Source organism: Hemitrygon akajei, chromosome 19 (genome assembly GCF_048418815.1).
Source record: "Hemitrygon akajei chromosome 19, sHemAka1.3, whole genome shotgun sequence".
Taxonomy (NCBI): Eukaryota; Metazoa; Chordata; class Chondrichthyes; order Myliobatiformes; family Dasyatidae; genus Hemitrygon; species Hemitrygon akajei.
In genome coordinates, this window is record NC_133142.1 from 33,910,986 (window position 1) to 33,927,319 (window position 16,334).

Genomic DNA, 16,334 nt, shown 5'->3' on the forward strand with positions numbered 1-16,334 from the left:
ATGTGAATTAATTACTTCAATTTTAAATGTTTTTGATGTACAGAGACATTTAAAAACCAACTGAACTATTCAAATAATTTGCAACTTTCACACAATGCCAACAGTTGTTAAAGCCTGTCAGGAGCATTTCCAGGACTGGGACTTCCAAACCTAACAGCCCATGGGGGCTAGTACTACTTGAATCTTGTCACTGGACTTACCAACGTGACGGGTTCATCAAGTTGCACTGTGACAGCTAGGCGCAAGTGGAGGGTTGGGCAGAGTCCTTGGTTCAGTACAATTTGTTTGTCAGTGTATATTTAAAAAGTGAAAACATCCAGGAAAATAGACGCACGAGGATGAGGGCAGCTGTGTAAAATGACAAAAATACAAGGTGTAGCGATGTACATACATTTTATTTATCGGTCTCCTGTGTTTTTTAAAAGCACATTTTTATAGTAGCAAGGAAGACAGGAGTATAATGTAAAGGCATACACAAAAATGTCTCTCTCTGGGTAAAGCTGTACAAATATGCAAAAGAATAAGTTAAAAGCTTTGTTCCAAATTTTCCACATGAATTGAAACTTCTCACTGAATAAAAAAAAATTACTAAGAACCAGCTTACCAAATTAGTTTACTATATATATATATATATTACATGCTTTGGAACAACAATAATAAAAATGTTCACAAAAAGAGTCAATTCAAATCTTTACATAAACACAATTGTCAAAAAAAAAGAAATGACAGCACCTTTCCATGGATTCCAGCATGGGAAGCATGGATTCACCAGTTAGAACCAGGAATAAATTGCTAGGCCTTCAATATATAAAACTCATGCATTGTAGTGAATTCCGGGTTCTAAACTGGTGAACGTGTATATATTTTCAAAGAAATAAGTGAGGTAGTGTGACCCTCATGAGCACTTCATATACAAATGAAAACATAGGTTAATTTTTACTGACTGTGGAAGAAGTCCTGCGTAGAATCTTGCTTTTATTTATTTCCATAGTTCTGTTAGTTCACTGTTCTTTTAGAAATGAATTTTGAATCCTGTTCCACTAAGCCTTACCATAGTAATGACAGCCTGAAAAGCAGACCAGCTTAAGGGCAAGAACCACTATTTGTCCCTTTCTCTTCAAAAGTTGTAATCCATGGCTGCTAAACTAGTTTGTGGGCATGGCTACCCCGGGTCCAAATGTGAGGGATACTGACCACTGGAAAGTTTCTACTGGTGGGATACATCAAGCGACTGATTCTGGACCTGAGTACTTTGATGTATTCTAGAAAAAGTCACAAGCAAATCCTTAGTCTAATATATGGGCGATTCTTCCCTTCCCCCTCATATTCTTGTGCTATTATTTTCAAAAAATAAATCCAACCAACATCCTGGAGATGAAGAGTTCAACAGAAGGAACATGCAGCTTCCATATCTCAGAAAAGTATCATCCACCATTTTATCCAATGAATCTTGGCAGCACTTTCATTCATTAGAGTATTACATTAGCCATTTTACATAACACTTGTCAGCTCTTTTCAATTTAAGATGGCCAAAAGTGACTGGGGTTAACTTTGATACAAGTTGATGAATTCTAGTAGAGGAGAATAGTACTGCACCTGATCTGCAGGAATTACCTCATCTCAGCTAGTATTTTTCTAGCATATCCTGTGCAATTAATAATCAGAATGAAGTTTGTGCTATCACCCTAACAACCATAATTAGGACTGTGCTTCTTGTTTATTAAAAAAAAGTCTTATTGCATTTTTTTTTTGCTTCTGAAGCCATGTGCTTTTTATTTGGAAAGACTTATGGTAATTATTCAGCTATATTTGACTCCTTAATAACTTGGTAAGTATGCTACTCTGTAAGGTCGACTATATGGTCCAAAAATTCTTCAACTCCATCCTTCCCCCCCGCCCCCCAAAAAATAACCATTTTGAAAAATCTACCGATACGTTATATTAACAAATGGTTAAAAAAAAAACACAAATGCTAAGTATGTTGATTTAGAAAAGATTTCATGGTCTTAACAAAACACGTTTCTTATTAGTTTCTGGTCCAACTAATCATTTTGAAAAATTATAAGCCCACTATATTCTATTCAAGTAATCAGAGAGTCACCAGTTTCTTGCCAATTTACAAGATGTTCTTCATTTAATTATATGCAAAGTACTCCTTCAGAAGTTACTCACTACCCTGCCTAGTCCTCTTTTATACCAATACATAAAGCATGATTCCTCTTTGCTCACTGAACAATGGAGAGCACTACTTTCAAAGTCTTTGAAAAGTGCATTTTCAGTAAAAACAAAACGATTTCCAAGTGCCATCTTTCCATGCTTCAATTTGAACACAAACTCATCAGCTTAAGGTTTTGTCTTTAGAATGTACTGTAGGTATTAAGAGAAGCTCGACTGAACCGTAAAGTGTGGAGTTTTGAATCTATATCACATCTTCTGCGAAATGGTTGGAATGAACTTCCCAGCGTCCAGGTACAGTACCTTCTGAAAACACTGAAATTTTCTGTGTGATTTCTATGTGTAGAAATAAACCATTTCAAGTGGATTGAAAAAGATGCAAGGCACACTGATAAGTTTTCCATATGTTGAAGTCAGCCAGTAGTCACTTAAACCAGAGTTCCAGGTTTAGAATCCTCATGCCACAGCAGCACCTGCTCACTGTCATACACATCCTCCAGCTGGCTTGTCTCTCCACTGTCTGAATACATTCTTTCTGGATAAGGTCTGGTAAACATTTGAAACAAAAGTTATGAAGGACTCCTTTTTAGAGAAAAAAAAGGAAATCTTTTAAGAGTTAGCAAAATATTCATCACAAGTTGCAAAGTTTAACTTTCAAAAGGTTTACGTAATTTGGTTTAACAAAATCCACTTACTGAAGGTCTCATGAACATGGCTCTTTAATAGTAGTATCTATTATCCATTTATCCCGCAAAGAGCTGACAGACATCCTGTCCTTTTTTCTAATCTACTGATATTAGTTTGCTGCCACAAGCATTTTATGACGACTCCGCTCCTGAAGCAGTACTTTCTAATTTCATATTCAAACTGCACATAAAATAGTCAAACTGTGGGTGGTCTGAAATGCCATCAATGTGATTCCGTTAATAGCTGTGCAGAGTTCTCATGCTGACAAAACCTGCGTCAGGTTTACTTCTGTCAACAAACCTTACTGACGTTGTTCTATAATCATGGCCATTAAGAAATAGAAAACTGCTAATGATGGCAGGAGAATGAGTCACAAGGGAAACATCTTGTGGGTTGTTAGGCTTCCTTTGATAGAAAGATATTCTGTGTATTTAAAAGAAAATCCAGGAACATAATTCTATCGTTTTTAATATAAAATCTGCGAAGCTACAAATTTCCAGGATTTTTAAATTTCCCTAGATCTTCTTAAAGCCATTCACATCTGGTTTCAAATGTGACCAGTTCAAGAAATGTTCAGAAAAGCTTGTTATCTTTTTCAGTCACATTTAACTTTTGGAAGGATTGAGTTATTGCTAGTTACGGCCAAAGTGACAATAGAAGTAGTGATCCATCATCTCCCAAGCTGTCCAATAGTACGGGACAGAAACAAACACGAGGAAATCTGCAGATGCTGGAAATTCAAGCAACACACACAAAATGCTGGTGGAATGCAGCAGGCCGGGCAGCATTTTGTGTGTATTGATAGAAACAAATCCATTTTTGTATGTGCTACATGTGTAAATTAGTAAATGTGTGTATGCTGAACCTCTTCTGAAATTTGACCAATGGGACTTAATTTTTCAAAGAGTTCAATATTATCATGCTATGTTTATTTTAGTGAGTGGATATATTTTTGCCCAGATATGAAAATTTCAATACGAATTTAACTACATGGTATTCGGAATGTGAAATCTCAAATCTCTTCCTCGGTGGTAGCAGAATCCAGACATTTGAGTAGGATGCAGTGGCAGAAAGAGAAACAGCAGCAAATTGGGGTTGAGTACATCTTGCCAGAATTTTCACTGCAATTCCGAAGAACTGGAACTTTCTCCATCATTGGCTACTCTGAGATTTCATTTTACCAGTATCCTCAATACTTCAAATCAATTGGCCACTTAATTCAGAATAGATTATTGGAATGGATTTTGTCATGTGGAGTTGACTTCTGCCTTTCAGATACACGAACACTTGGATAGTTAAGTCTCAAGAAAAAAATGCCTGTTATTTTTCCACTTCCCCTAGACTTGATGCACCAAATTCAGCAAAAACACTTTAAGTGATCCATTTATCTCAACCATGCCTGTGCTTGTTGAAAATAAGGGAATTGTTTGGAGGCAACTCTTTAAAATGTAACTAATACAACTAATGGAAAGCCAAGATCCTGCTTCCAAATCAATCTACAATAATTTAGCATAAAGTTAATTAATAAAGGAATTAAATTTAAAACGTCTTCAAACACTTGGATGAATGTTGCAATGGTAATTTGGAGGAAAACTGGATCTTTGATTAGTTTATTAGATTCAAAACTTTGTTTTAAGTTTTCCAGCTGTTGGCTATTTGTTAGAGCAATAAAGCATCAGTAATGTTAAGCTTAAACCTTAGCTTGGCATTACACTAAGAACAGCTTACAGTGGCAGCAAATGAAATAATGTCAAGCATTGTTAGCAAGCAGCTCAGCTAACAATCAAGCTTCATTAACAAGCATAGACATCAACAGCCACACACAAATACGCAAAGATACTTACTACCGCTGACTATATTTTGCGTATGAGTATTTAATGAATATCTCATTTCTGTAGGTACGATGTTGGCTGCAGTCATTACGCTTAGAGAAATACTCTCTTCCTTTGTAAGGGAATGTGGAAGTGGATGAAGTGGATGAGAAAGAGGAGGAGGAAGAGGAGGTGGAAGAGGCGGATGAGTGTCTGGTAGGAGCTGTGCCAACGGCAGGGAAATGGTGGCACTCAGTAGAAAAAGGATCATCAAGAGACTGGAAGGAGCTACGCCTACAAGAAAATGACCGACAAGCAAAATAAGAAGTGAATCTTGAGATTATATTCTCCATTTTTCCCCACTTTTCTCTTGACAGTGGTAATGTATGTTTAGAAGAATGCCTGTATACATTGGCAACAGTGTCCAGTGGTAGCTCACCCACTAGGGCATCCGTCACCATGCATCAACACATATCAGGTTCAAAACTCTTACATCAGTTAATGAATCCAATGGAGACTGGGAGCATCTCACTTTACAGCGAAAATATCAGATGACAAGGGCAGAAAGTTCATCTCCACCCTGGAATATTGAGGGAATTGGGAAATATGGAAATTGAATGGAATAATGGATGATGTAATAGACCTGATAAGGTCTTACTGTATGAAGGAGCAGCTTGAAGAACAAAGCGGTCATCTGCTGCTTCCACTTCTTACGTTCTTGCGAGAAGGCCTTTGTGTAGCAGTGGCACTAAAATAATAGTCAACTTGGCCAAATTCTAATGTAAAATGTAGATTGGTCCATCGGTTCTGCAAATCCAATTAACGTTAATACCTTTTTTGTCTGTGCCATAAGTTACTTTGTGCCATTAGTAGAACCCTAATCTCTAATGATTCAGTGATTATTGGTGCTGAAGAATATTAGCCCTCTCTCTGTTTGCTGCAGGCGTACAGTACTATAGAAGCTGTCCACATGATAGAGAGCCTGAGAGAGGATGCTCGATGCACAAATTGCACGTCAGGAATTCTGCTAAATATCACTGTGATGAGACTCTGTGCTTGAAATAAATTTGATTACAAGGCATACACTGATGGTAAACCAACCTAATCATGAATTTATAAATTTCTGCTCCAAGTCATTCATAAGCCATAACTACTGTTAAAGGATTTTGACAAACATTTCCCTTTCCTCTTCTCAAACATACTTGGCATATTAAGAGCAAAATATATTGGTCCTAAACCTTAGCATGAGCAAAATCAGTCCATAATAGTTTGTGATGGCTGTACAATATAGTACATTGTACACTCCTCTGCACTACCAATATAGGGTACTTAGCATTAGTCTCTAGACAATTTTCACTTATCATCTCTTGTCTTCACCAAACGCTTCCTTTTATGTGTTAAGTACAAATTACTTTCACTTACCCTTAAGATAATGTGTCTCCTTAATTTATTTACCTCAAGTGCACCATTATCTAAAGCCCCTTCAATCTCTTATTGACCCAATCCTGTTCCTTCACCATCTACACTATTTTCCTCTTTAATAGTTGTCTTTGTTAATACAAACAGTAACCTTTAGTTAAAATTGTGGGAATCACTGAAAATGGGATAATTGTCCAACAGAATAAAGAGAACCTTCCCCCAAGAGGCAGGGTTGATCCAAATATCGTTTCAGTTTTGTGAACAGCAACATAGATAAGCCTACGCTTTTATTGTCACTCACCTGGCGTGTAATGTCGTATTGCTGTAGGAGTTATTGAAAGAACTTGTAAAAGGTATATGATCAAAGTCCTGGCCGCCCACAGTGAGCTGGCTCCGCCAGGTTCCTGTACTTGCCACTGAAGAAACTGGGATTTCAAGAAAAAAAACATGATTTCAAAATGTCTGCAATTTATTCCTATTTATTACTTCCTATGTTATTTGAAATGTTAAAGTTTTGATACATTTAATGATCAAATACAGTTAGAGAAAAGATAGCCATTTGCATTTGCTTATTTCTTTGTTAGCAGTTACCTAATCATTCACCACTCTAATGAGTATGCACTTCACATCAGACTTGGGTAAAATGCTACCAACGTCCAAATCCCCGAGACTGAACAAACTGGATTCGATCCACTACAAAAGGCAAGTTGCTTTGTGTAGACCTGCTACTTTTCCTGATCTACTTTTTGTAGCTGAATTCTACTGCATGCAGTTTACATCATAACAAATCATGTTTAGAGTGATAATTTACTTCAGATAAGGTAACTCATCCACCTTCAGCCATCTTACATGCTCATAGATTCATTTTTTTCAAAATAACTAATTATATTTAATACATCTGTACATAATAGGTCCAATTATTTTCCAATCATGACAATACAATATTAGAAAACAAAAAAATTTAAAAACTAGTTTCTGTTATTCTCGTTTCCATTTTGGCATCGTCATTTCAAGTCCTGTTCGCACACTAATTTTAAGGCTATCCCTTCTTTGTAGTAAACTGCATTTGATAACTTTGCTATGAAAAACAGCTCTGCAAAAGACTGCCCAATAGTTCTAGTTACTGCTAGATAATATTACAGTACAGAGCTAGCACTGGTGTTTATTAAATCCTTTTCCTGTTACCTGCTACTGTTAAACAAAAGTATCAAATTAGAGATTATGCTCCAATCACTATCTTTCAAAGTTTCACTTTCTATTCTGAATAACATCCACACAGGTGAAAATACACTTTTAAAAAGTGAATTACAAGAAACACGTTTTAGAACTTACAACAGTGGAAAGCTTACATTGCTAATTGTCAGCAAAGATTTTTTAAGGCTGCAAAGGACAATTTCTCAAAGACGCTTGAAGGCTTACACTTACCAGATGTAAAAGATGTAGCCCTGTTGGCTGGAGAGAAAGGACCTTGCATATAAGCGAACCCCAGACTTTGTTGTGAGCCCCTGTCCAAGTCCAAACCTGCCTGCAGGCCGTGATCCTTGTGAGTTGAGGCACGCTCATACCAGCCTCGCAAACTTTCTGCAACCAATGCCTTCTGGATGTTTTTGGTTATTTGTTCACTTTTAGCCCCTCTCCTACGCATATTCCTTAGTGTCGCATATGGGTTTTGAGACATACTGTCAACATCTTCCTGGTAGAAGTGACTGTAATCTCGATAATGGTCAGCATTGTAAGAATATGTTGATCTGTAAGGGGCTTTAACATTATAGTGACCTTCAGTTTCATTTTCAAACGTGTATCCATAAGGCTCATAGTCACCGTATGGTGGATGTCCTGGAAGATAATAATCAGAAGAAGGCTGATTGTAAGAATTTTGATAAACTCCATTTCTTGCGTCCTTTGGTGCAAGATTGGGCATGCTCCCTGAGGGGGCAGAGGATATATTTGGCTTTTTGTGTCTTCGTCTCTCCCTTGACCGGCACCCTACTGTCATGGTGTTGTAGTACTGAGGAGGCTTGCTCGGCGCACTATAGTACTCGGTGCTGGACTGACTGGTGTAGGATGACCCATCGTCCAGGAGGTCAGTACTGCTACTTCTTTGGGCTGCTGTGAGGGGGAATATGGCCCTCTCACTGGGACCCTCATCGAGGAGATGAGACTGCGATTCCAAGCTGCCACTGCGCTGTCTAAAATGATCTGGGGAAATATCAGGTCTGTGGGTAACAAGAATTGAAAACAAGAGTATTACTTCCACACAAATGGTTTTTTTGAATACAGTTTAGCATCAGGCTTTTAAGAAAGATTACATATGAACCAATGATCAGTCAGAATGCAGACACTTTCCACCTCCCTGTCCAATGCTTCATATTTTCTTATGACGTTCAACACATTGAGTCTATGCCAGCTCTCAATACAATCCATCAATCCCACTCCCTGACTTTTCTTGCAAGCTATTCTTTCTTACATCAACTCCACCTCCATTCTCCAACTGCACACCTACTTTGGGACACGGGAAGAAACTGAAGTAACCGAGGGGAAACCCCAAGCAATTACACAAACTCAACACACACATACAAAGCACAAGCCATGCCAGAACCTGGCCACTAGGGCTCTGGAAGAGTAGCCTACAGATTTTGGCTCCACCAGGTCCCAAGCATATTTACAGATATATCCTGCTATTCCCATTTTCGCGTCAAATAATGTCAGAAATAGGTTACGACTAGAGAGTGGTTAAAGAGAATCCAAGACAATAGATTGCCATAAACAAGGCAGTTTGCATGTTCTCCCTGTAAATGTTTGGATTTCTGCTAGGTGCTCTGGTTTCTGTCCAGATTTCAAAGGCACTTTTCTAGGTTACTCCAACCCTTCGTAATGTTGGATCACAACAAAAGAATTGAAGTACAGTTGATGGGTGCTAAGAGAGAATAAGCTGCAGGTCAGAGGGTAACAAATCTGTGGAATTAATTGCCACAGATGGCCAAGCCACTGGGTATATTTAAAGCGGAGATTAATAAGCTCTTGATTAGTAAGGTTGCCAAAGGTTATGGGGAGAAGGAAGGAGAACTGGGGTTGAGAGGGAAAATAAATTACCCATGATTAACTGGTAGAACAGACTCAATGAACCAAATGGCTCAGTTCTGTTCCTATGTCTTATCACTAAGGAAAGGGGGAAAAGGAATGATGGGTTTGGTCTGCTTGGAGTTAGCAAGTTCTGAAAAGGTCAAGTAGCCTCCCTCTCTGTTATGATGAGAAAGATGAAAAAAAACTTCAGAGTCTTAAGCCCAAATATTTTGGGTGACACCAATTGTCATAAACAATAATGTACTGTATGGCCAGAAATACTTAGCTTTCAGTGAGAGGGTTCAGATGCTCTCAAATGGACATGAAATTTCCCAAAGAAGAGCATCAAAAATCAGGGTAAAATTTCTCTCTCAAAGGAGCATTACTGGTAAAAATAAATTATCTTGCCAATTTCACATTGTTGTTGGTGGATTTTTATTAGGTGCAAATTGAATGCTGCATGTCTTAATTGTCATGTGCCTGCACTTCAAATGTTCTTCATTAGGTGTAAGAGGTTTAGGATATTCAAATGTCGTGAAATATACTGTTCCTTTACAAGTTCCTTTTTCTTTTATCATTCAAATAATTTTTATCTGTACCTCCTCCAGGGAATGATACCCTTCCTAAACTATTGTGTCATTATCCTTTAGTAGTGGCTAAAGATTGTTTTCTAATAGTTCAGCATTCCATTCTTGCTTACGTACTCATGTGTTAATAATCCATTCAAGCTTTCTCGACTCTTTGCATTATTTTTGGAGATTGTGCACACATACTCATCAATCATTCTATCATTACATCCCCTTTTCAAACTGTATTATTTAATTTGCATTATCAGCCTTTTGAATTTGCATTATCAGCTTCAGACTTTATTGGATGAAATTTTATCAACCACTTCCTCGCCCAGTCTACCAAATGTCTGGCACTATCCTCCTCACTAATTATTACATTTGAAACTTGTGCCATCAGCAAAATGTAAAATTTGTCCTAGATACCCAAGTCACTTAAATGTCAAAAAGAGAAGCCGTCTAGTTTTGTACTCACTAATTTAGGGAAGGCTAATTTACAACTGTTTGCCATACTCTCCTTTCTTCATTTTGGTCAATTACGTAACTACGTTGCCCATTAATCCAAAGCTCTTTGATTTCAAATTTGATCATACACGAATTATATAATATTTTAAAGCTCTTTTGAGAACTCACGTGCAAATCTTTAATTGCATTCCTTCCATAGGAAACATAATCAAATTAATTTTTGATTTCAAGGAGGCTTACTCCAGTATATTTAAATTAAGGAGTCTTTTTTAGAAGCCTCCAGGCCCTTCAAGGACATACCGTAACTGACTGCTACTGTAAGCATTGCGAGTCAATACTGGCGTCGCAGGCATACTTCTTCCTCCATGGCATTGTCTACCTTGAGATCTGTAAGGGCTGCTGTGTGTTGAGCTCAGTTCCCTGTGTCCATGCAAAATATCCTGCAAGTAGCAACCGTCATTGTTGTATCTGAAAAATAAATCCCGTTTTAAAATAGGTTAAATTAGCACCGAGCCAACTTTTAGGAACCTTAACTATTAAGATTAGGAATATAATATCTTGTTATACAACCACCAAAATTATTATTTCAAACAAGTGTTATGAAAACAGTTACCTTTCCATCTTAGTGGTTAATATTATTTTCAGGAATTAACCAGCTATAAGGAATATGAGTAAATTTTGCTTAAACTCAATTTGACATTTTGCTTCAGGGGCATTTTGTGGAAGAGTATTATATAATTTTTCTGCTGTGATGCCCAAGCAGATTCAATATATGCCAACCAAGAATACTCCAAATGAGTAAAATCGACCAACTACTGAGCATGAAGGATTGCTTCTGAGTTATGTGATGTGTGTCGTACAAGGCCAGAAGCACTGCTTAATTTATTTCTGTGAAACAAAGTTGAGCCTGTAACAAACTGTTGAAAACCTAGTAAATAGGACAGTGAAAGTCAAGAAGGTGGATTAGGGAAAAAAAAGGGACATTTCCAGGCTCATGCAGCCATTTGCCTCAAACTGGCCACGAAAAAGAAATCAGGCTGATGATTTAGCAAGTAAGACACCCTTGTGTCCTCTTTACTCATGGGTGAGGTGACAGAAGACTGGGGAATACCTGATGCTCTTCCTTTATTTCAGAAGAAATTTTAGGCTGGTGAGCCTCACATCATTGGTAGGGAAATCATCAGAGAAGATTCTTAGGGGCAGGCCTGGAAAAGCACTGACTCATTAGGGATAGTCAGCCTGCACTAGGGGGATTAATTTTTTGGGGAACTAAGCAAGATGATTGATGAGGGTAGAGCAGTGGATGTTAACTACAGCTCCCTGAAAGTGGTAGTTCAAGTAGAGTAGTTCGTAAAGAATGCTTGTCTTCATCTTTTGGGGCACTGAATGTAAAAGTTGGAAGTGTTGTAGCTGTATAAAATTTTGATTGGGCTGCATTTGGAGTACCGTGTGCAGTTTTTGTCACTGAACAATCAGAAAGATTAGGTGGCTTGGCAAGGGGTGTAGTGTGGGTTGCCAGGATGTTGCTTAGATCGGAGTGTATTAGATAGAACCTGGATTGTTATCCATGGGCTATGGAGGTTGAATCATGAGAGCAATAGATGGGGCAGAGTCAAGAGTCAGGGTAAAAGTGTCAAATACTGGAGGGCATAGGTTTAAGGTGAGAGAGGAAAAATTTGAAGGAGATTTGCAAAGTTTTTTTATTTTTACACAGAGAGTGGTAGGCGCTTTAAAATGCTTCCAGGGTAGCAATGGAAGCAGGTATCAGAGCAACATTTAAGAGCGTTCAGACAGTCACATGACCGGGCAGGCAGTACAGACCGTGTGGAGGCAGATGGTATTCACTTATTGGTGCGGTGTCTAATACTGTTCTCTATGCTTCTGTGTTTTAAATGACTGGTTAAATGAAACAAGGTCAACACAAGTGTATAATGCAGCAAACTTTGATGAATCGTGAGAAAATTGTTCTGGTTTTGAATACGAACAGTCACAGACACACTGACTCAGGGCCTGCTTTACCGAGGATGGATGTATCCTTTATCATGAAACTGGTCACTTGCAGAACTCCTCCTTTGTCGAAGTTCGAGAGACTGTGGTGGAACTGGCCTTGGAGGCTGCTGGCTCGAAAAGGATCTTTTCCGCTGCATAATACGCACATCATCTGCCATAACAATCAATGGGTGGGTCACTTTACAAATTATGAACTACTCACAACAGGTTTTAATTGATTTGCAAACACAATACACACAGTATTACAATTTCACATTTTGATCATGATGTACACTCAGTAGCCACGTTATAAGGTACACTTGTACAGCTGCTTGTTGATGCAAATATCTAGTCAACCAATCATGTGGCAGCAACTCAATGCATGAAAGCATGCAGACATGGTCAAGAGGTTCAATTGCTGTTCAAACCAAACATCTGAATGAGGGAGAAAATATGATCGAAGTGACTGACTGTAGAATGATTGCTGATGTCAAATGGGGTAGTTTGAGTATCTCAGAAATAGCTGATTTCCTGGGATTTTTCTGCATGATGGTCTCTAGTGCAGGGGTTCCCAATCTGGGGAGCATGGACCCCTTGCTTAATGGTATTGGACCATGGCATCAAGGTTGGGAACCTCTGCTCTGGAGTTTAGACAGAATAGTGTGAGAAGTTAAAAAATATCCAGTGAATTGCAGTTCAGTGCACAAAAGCACATTGTTAAATAGAAAGGGCTCAAACTGACAGGAAAGTGACAGTAACTCGAATAGCCAGGTGTTACAACAGTGGTGTGCAGAACAGCACGAACCTACAATCAGCCCCCACTTTAAGTGCAGAGGGTACCTCACAAACTGGCCAATGATTGCATGTTGTGAAGAGTGCTGCTCTAACACATTGTTCTGCTACACAAGTACCGACTCACACAGGAAAACAGTTCACAGCTGCTGCTGCACTTCTCCACTGAGACGGGGTGTGTCTAAGATGATTGACCTAGGGTCCTGCACACAGCTATGCCAATACCACCTCTTATTTGATAAATCACTCACAAAATGCCCTGCAAGGACAAAATGATAAAGAATTCCCAACTAATTTTACTCCAGAATGATCCTGTAAATTCAACTTTGAAAATTGTTCTAACTCAAAGGGATGTAAGTTTTGAAATTACTTGTGCAACTTTCCATGGAAAAAAAATACTGGTTAACTAGACACAGGAGACTGCAGATGCTGGAATCTGGAACAAAAAAAATCTGCTGGAGGAACTCAGTGGGGCAACATCAGTGAAGCAGAGGGATAGTTAATGTTTTTGGGATCAGGAATGCACAGGTTAAACTGGATCCTTGGCATTAAAGCACGCTGGGCACATGGCGACACCGTACATCTTACAGCAATTTAACTTGTGTGCTTTCACAACTTACCATCATCTGCTGTATTCGTGTCCGACAAAGAACTGGTTTCTGAGGGTATGACCTCATCTACACGTGGGAGGGAAAGGTGAAATGATTCATGAGTGGTTGAATCAGCAAAACCAATATTGCCTACTGAATTTTTGCTGAGAAAAGCACATGCTATTATTGTATTTTCTGGAAAATTTATTAATATTACTCCTCACAGATGGTGAGAAGTGCTTCAGCTAAATTGACTAATATTTAAAATGCCATCATTTAAAAAAGCAGATTAGTCATTTGTTTATCACCTGGAATTATGAGGGAGGCTCTCTGAACAGGCTTCCGTCCACATTTTATTCTGTATTCATTACTGGCATTCTCTATCTCCTGAAGCTTTTTCAAAGCATCGATGTAGTCCTGTTTCCTCTTCTTTTTAAGGTTCTTGCATTTTTCGGGGTCATTGGCTAATTTTTTTGCAGCTTCCACAATTTTCTGCTGGATGACAAACTTGCTCTCCAGATCTTGTAGATTCGGATCCTACAAATACAGATAGCAACAGATAAGTTACCATTTAATCTCATTGCCACCTAGAAATTCAAATCTGATTGGTAGGCAATGAATGTTGTGTGTATCTGTCACAACTCATTTTAACAGGCCTCTGACATTAGTGTTACAAGGCAAGTAGTAGAAAGAGAGTGAAGTTTAACACATGGCGAAGGGGATGGTGCTGGAGGGAAGGCTTCAAATTTATGGATCATTGGGTTTTATTCCAAGGAAAGTGAAAGCTATATAACCAGGACACTTTGCACCTGAACTGGAGGGGGACAAATATCCTCACCAGTGCTGCTCGGGGGTGGGGTGGGTATTGGAGGGAGGTTAATCTAGAGTGCAAGGGGTGAGAACCAAATTGACACAATACCAAGTGGAGTGGCAGTGGGGAAGGTAGATGATAAGCCTACAAGCAAAGACAAAAATTGACCGGTGATGAGCACAGCGGTACTAATATCCGGGGGTGCGCTGCTTCTATTTCACTGCAAGGTGTACTATAGGCAAGACTGATGAATTTAAGAGCATGGATCAACACGTGACATTATGATTATGATTAGTGAGAATTGGCTGCAGCAGGAGGGGAAGGACTGGCAGTTCAATGTTCAGCTGTGGGCTGAAGGACATCTGATTACGACTCTGTGATGTTAATGAAAGAACTTTGGAGGCAGATTGCAGAGTGGTACTTCAGCACTGCCAACCAGGGATACAATTCTACTCAACTTTAAACCGACATTTCAACTCAGCTTTAAACTGACATGTACAATCAACATTACAATCTTCTGAGAACACCTTCTGATGAGCAATAAATGCAGCCTACTTCCTGCATAGTTATCTTCCTGATAAATTAAGGCTGTTCCACAAAATGATTTCCCACACCCGTAACGATGTGTCAATGTCATTTCAACATTCACATTCTTCTGATGACAATCATCTGCTGGTATGCACGGTGAAAAATTAACTCCAGCCGTGGTTCAATAAAAGAGCTATATTCGTATATAATAAATGTGCGAGCCTGTGATTTAGTCTAGCCTGTGGCTGGGGGTGGGGTCTTTTGGTGTGGGCGAGGGGGCATAGAGGGCGAGGGCAGCAAAGAGAGCTCGTCAGCTGGACTTCTAGCGGTGGATTGTAAATCCTTTGCACCTGCTGGGAAAAGAAATTTAGGGCAGGGCAAACTTTTGGCAAGAGTGCAGTCTGTGTGATCTCATGGCTAAAGAATGCCACTTGTTGCTGAACCTGTGGCACAGAACTCCAAACGCACTTTCATCTTCACAATTAACTAGCTTCAAGGCTTAAAAGTACGGGGTGAAACTAAAGGTGACATATGGCTTTTGCAATGCAGCAGTTTTGTTTTGTTATTACCGATCAGTCACATTGTTGTTTGGGTACTTGCCTCCTCACTTTGCAGTATGGTGTCATCCAGTTTGAAAGCTGTACCTACTCGTCGTCTGACACGTGGGAGTTCTTCTCCCAGGGTACGTGGATACTCTTTTGGTAGTTTTCCTATTAATTCCTAAAATAGAAAGCATCAAGAAAAATGAGATTTGGTATTTATAAGGAGTTTTTTTTTTCAGAACTGTAGGGCATCCAAAAATGCCATCAATACTTCTGAAGGAGGGCCTTTGTTGTTAACTGAGGAAGCTGGCAAGCAATTCGCACTATGGCCCACTAACAAACCAAGAGGATGCTGGCTGGAACAGCTCAGCAGATCAAGCAGCACCTATGGAAGGAAATGGACAGTCAACATTTCGGGTCCAGACCCTTCATCTGGGATTTCATCAGTGGAGAATATGGACCGTGATCGACTTGTTGAGCTCCTCCAGCATCTCGTTTGTCACTCCAGAGTCCTGCAGCTACAGTCTCCTGCATCTCCACTAACAGTGGGGCAACAATGACTGGGGATTACCTAGTTTCAGGTCCCGCTCAATGGACAGCAATTGTGAAAGATACCTGCACTGAGCTTAATACATCATCAGGGTCACATTCATAAACATATTCAGAAGAGGACCATTCAGATTCTGGAGCAGTTTAATAAGATCTTAGATGATAGATCCTTAAGCCTCAGCTTACACTCTCCTGCCTGTCCCTCCACAGCGGATCCACGACAATCCCAAGATCTTAGCTCTGAACATATTCAACTCACCTCATCCATAACTCTCTGGGCAGAGAATTCAAAAGATTCAACAACCTCTGAGAAAATGAATTCCTCCTTATTCTTGCCTGAAATATTC

At 39.2% G+C, this 16,334-nt stretch overlaps 1 protein-coding gene across 5 annotated transcripts in view; it reads right to left on the bottom strand.

Moving 5' to 3' along the window:
• Positions 1–376: 376 nt before the first annotated feature.
• Positions 377–16,334, bottom strand: part of LOC140741871 (FERM domain-containing protein 4B-like) — a 316,280-nt gene continuing 300,322 nt past the window's right edge. For 3 of the 5 annotated variants that reach the window (XM_073072369.1, XM_073072367.1, XM_073072366.1), the window contains 8 exons: positions 15,497–15,616; positions 13,866–14,094; positions 13,588–13,644; positions 12,206–12,347; positions 10,487–10,654; positions 7,518–8,308; positions 6,394–6,517; positions 2,872–4,967 (listed from right to left, as the gene is read on the bottom strand). In XM_073072369.1, coding sequence (XP_072928470.1) covers positions 4,706–4,967; positions 6,394–6,517; positions 7,518–8,308; positions 10,487–10,654; positions 12,206–12,347; positions 13,588–13,644; positions 13,866–14,094; positions 15,497–15,616 — 1,893 coding nt within the window. In that variant the 3' untranslated portion in view covers positions 2,872–4,705. Of the gene's footprint in view, positions 2,758–2,871; positions 4,968–6,393; positions 6,518–7,517; positions 8,309–10,486; positions 10,655–12,205; positions 12,348–13,587; positions 13,645–13,865; positions 14,095–15,496; positions 15,617–16,334 lie in introns of those variants that run through there. The other 2 variants (XM_073072370.1, XM_073072368.1) reach the window with 2 other exon arrangements.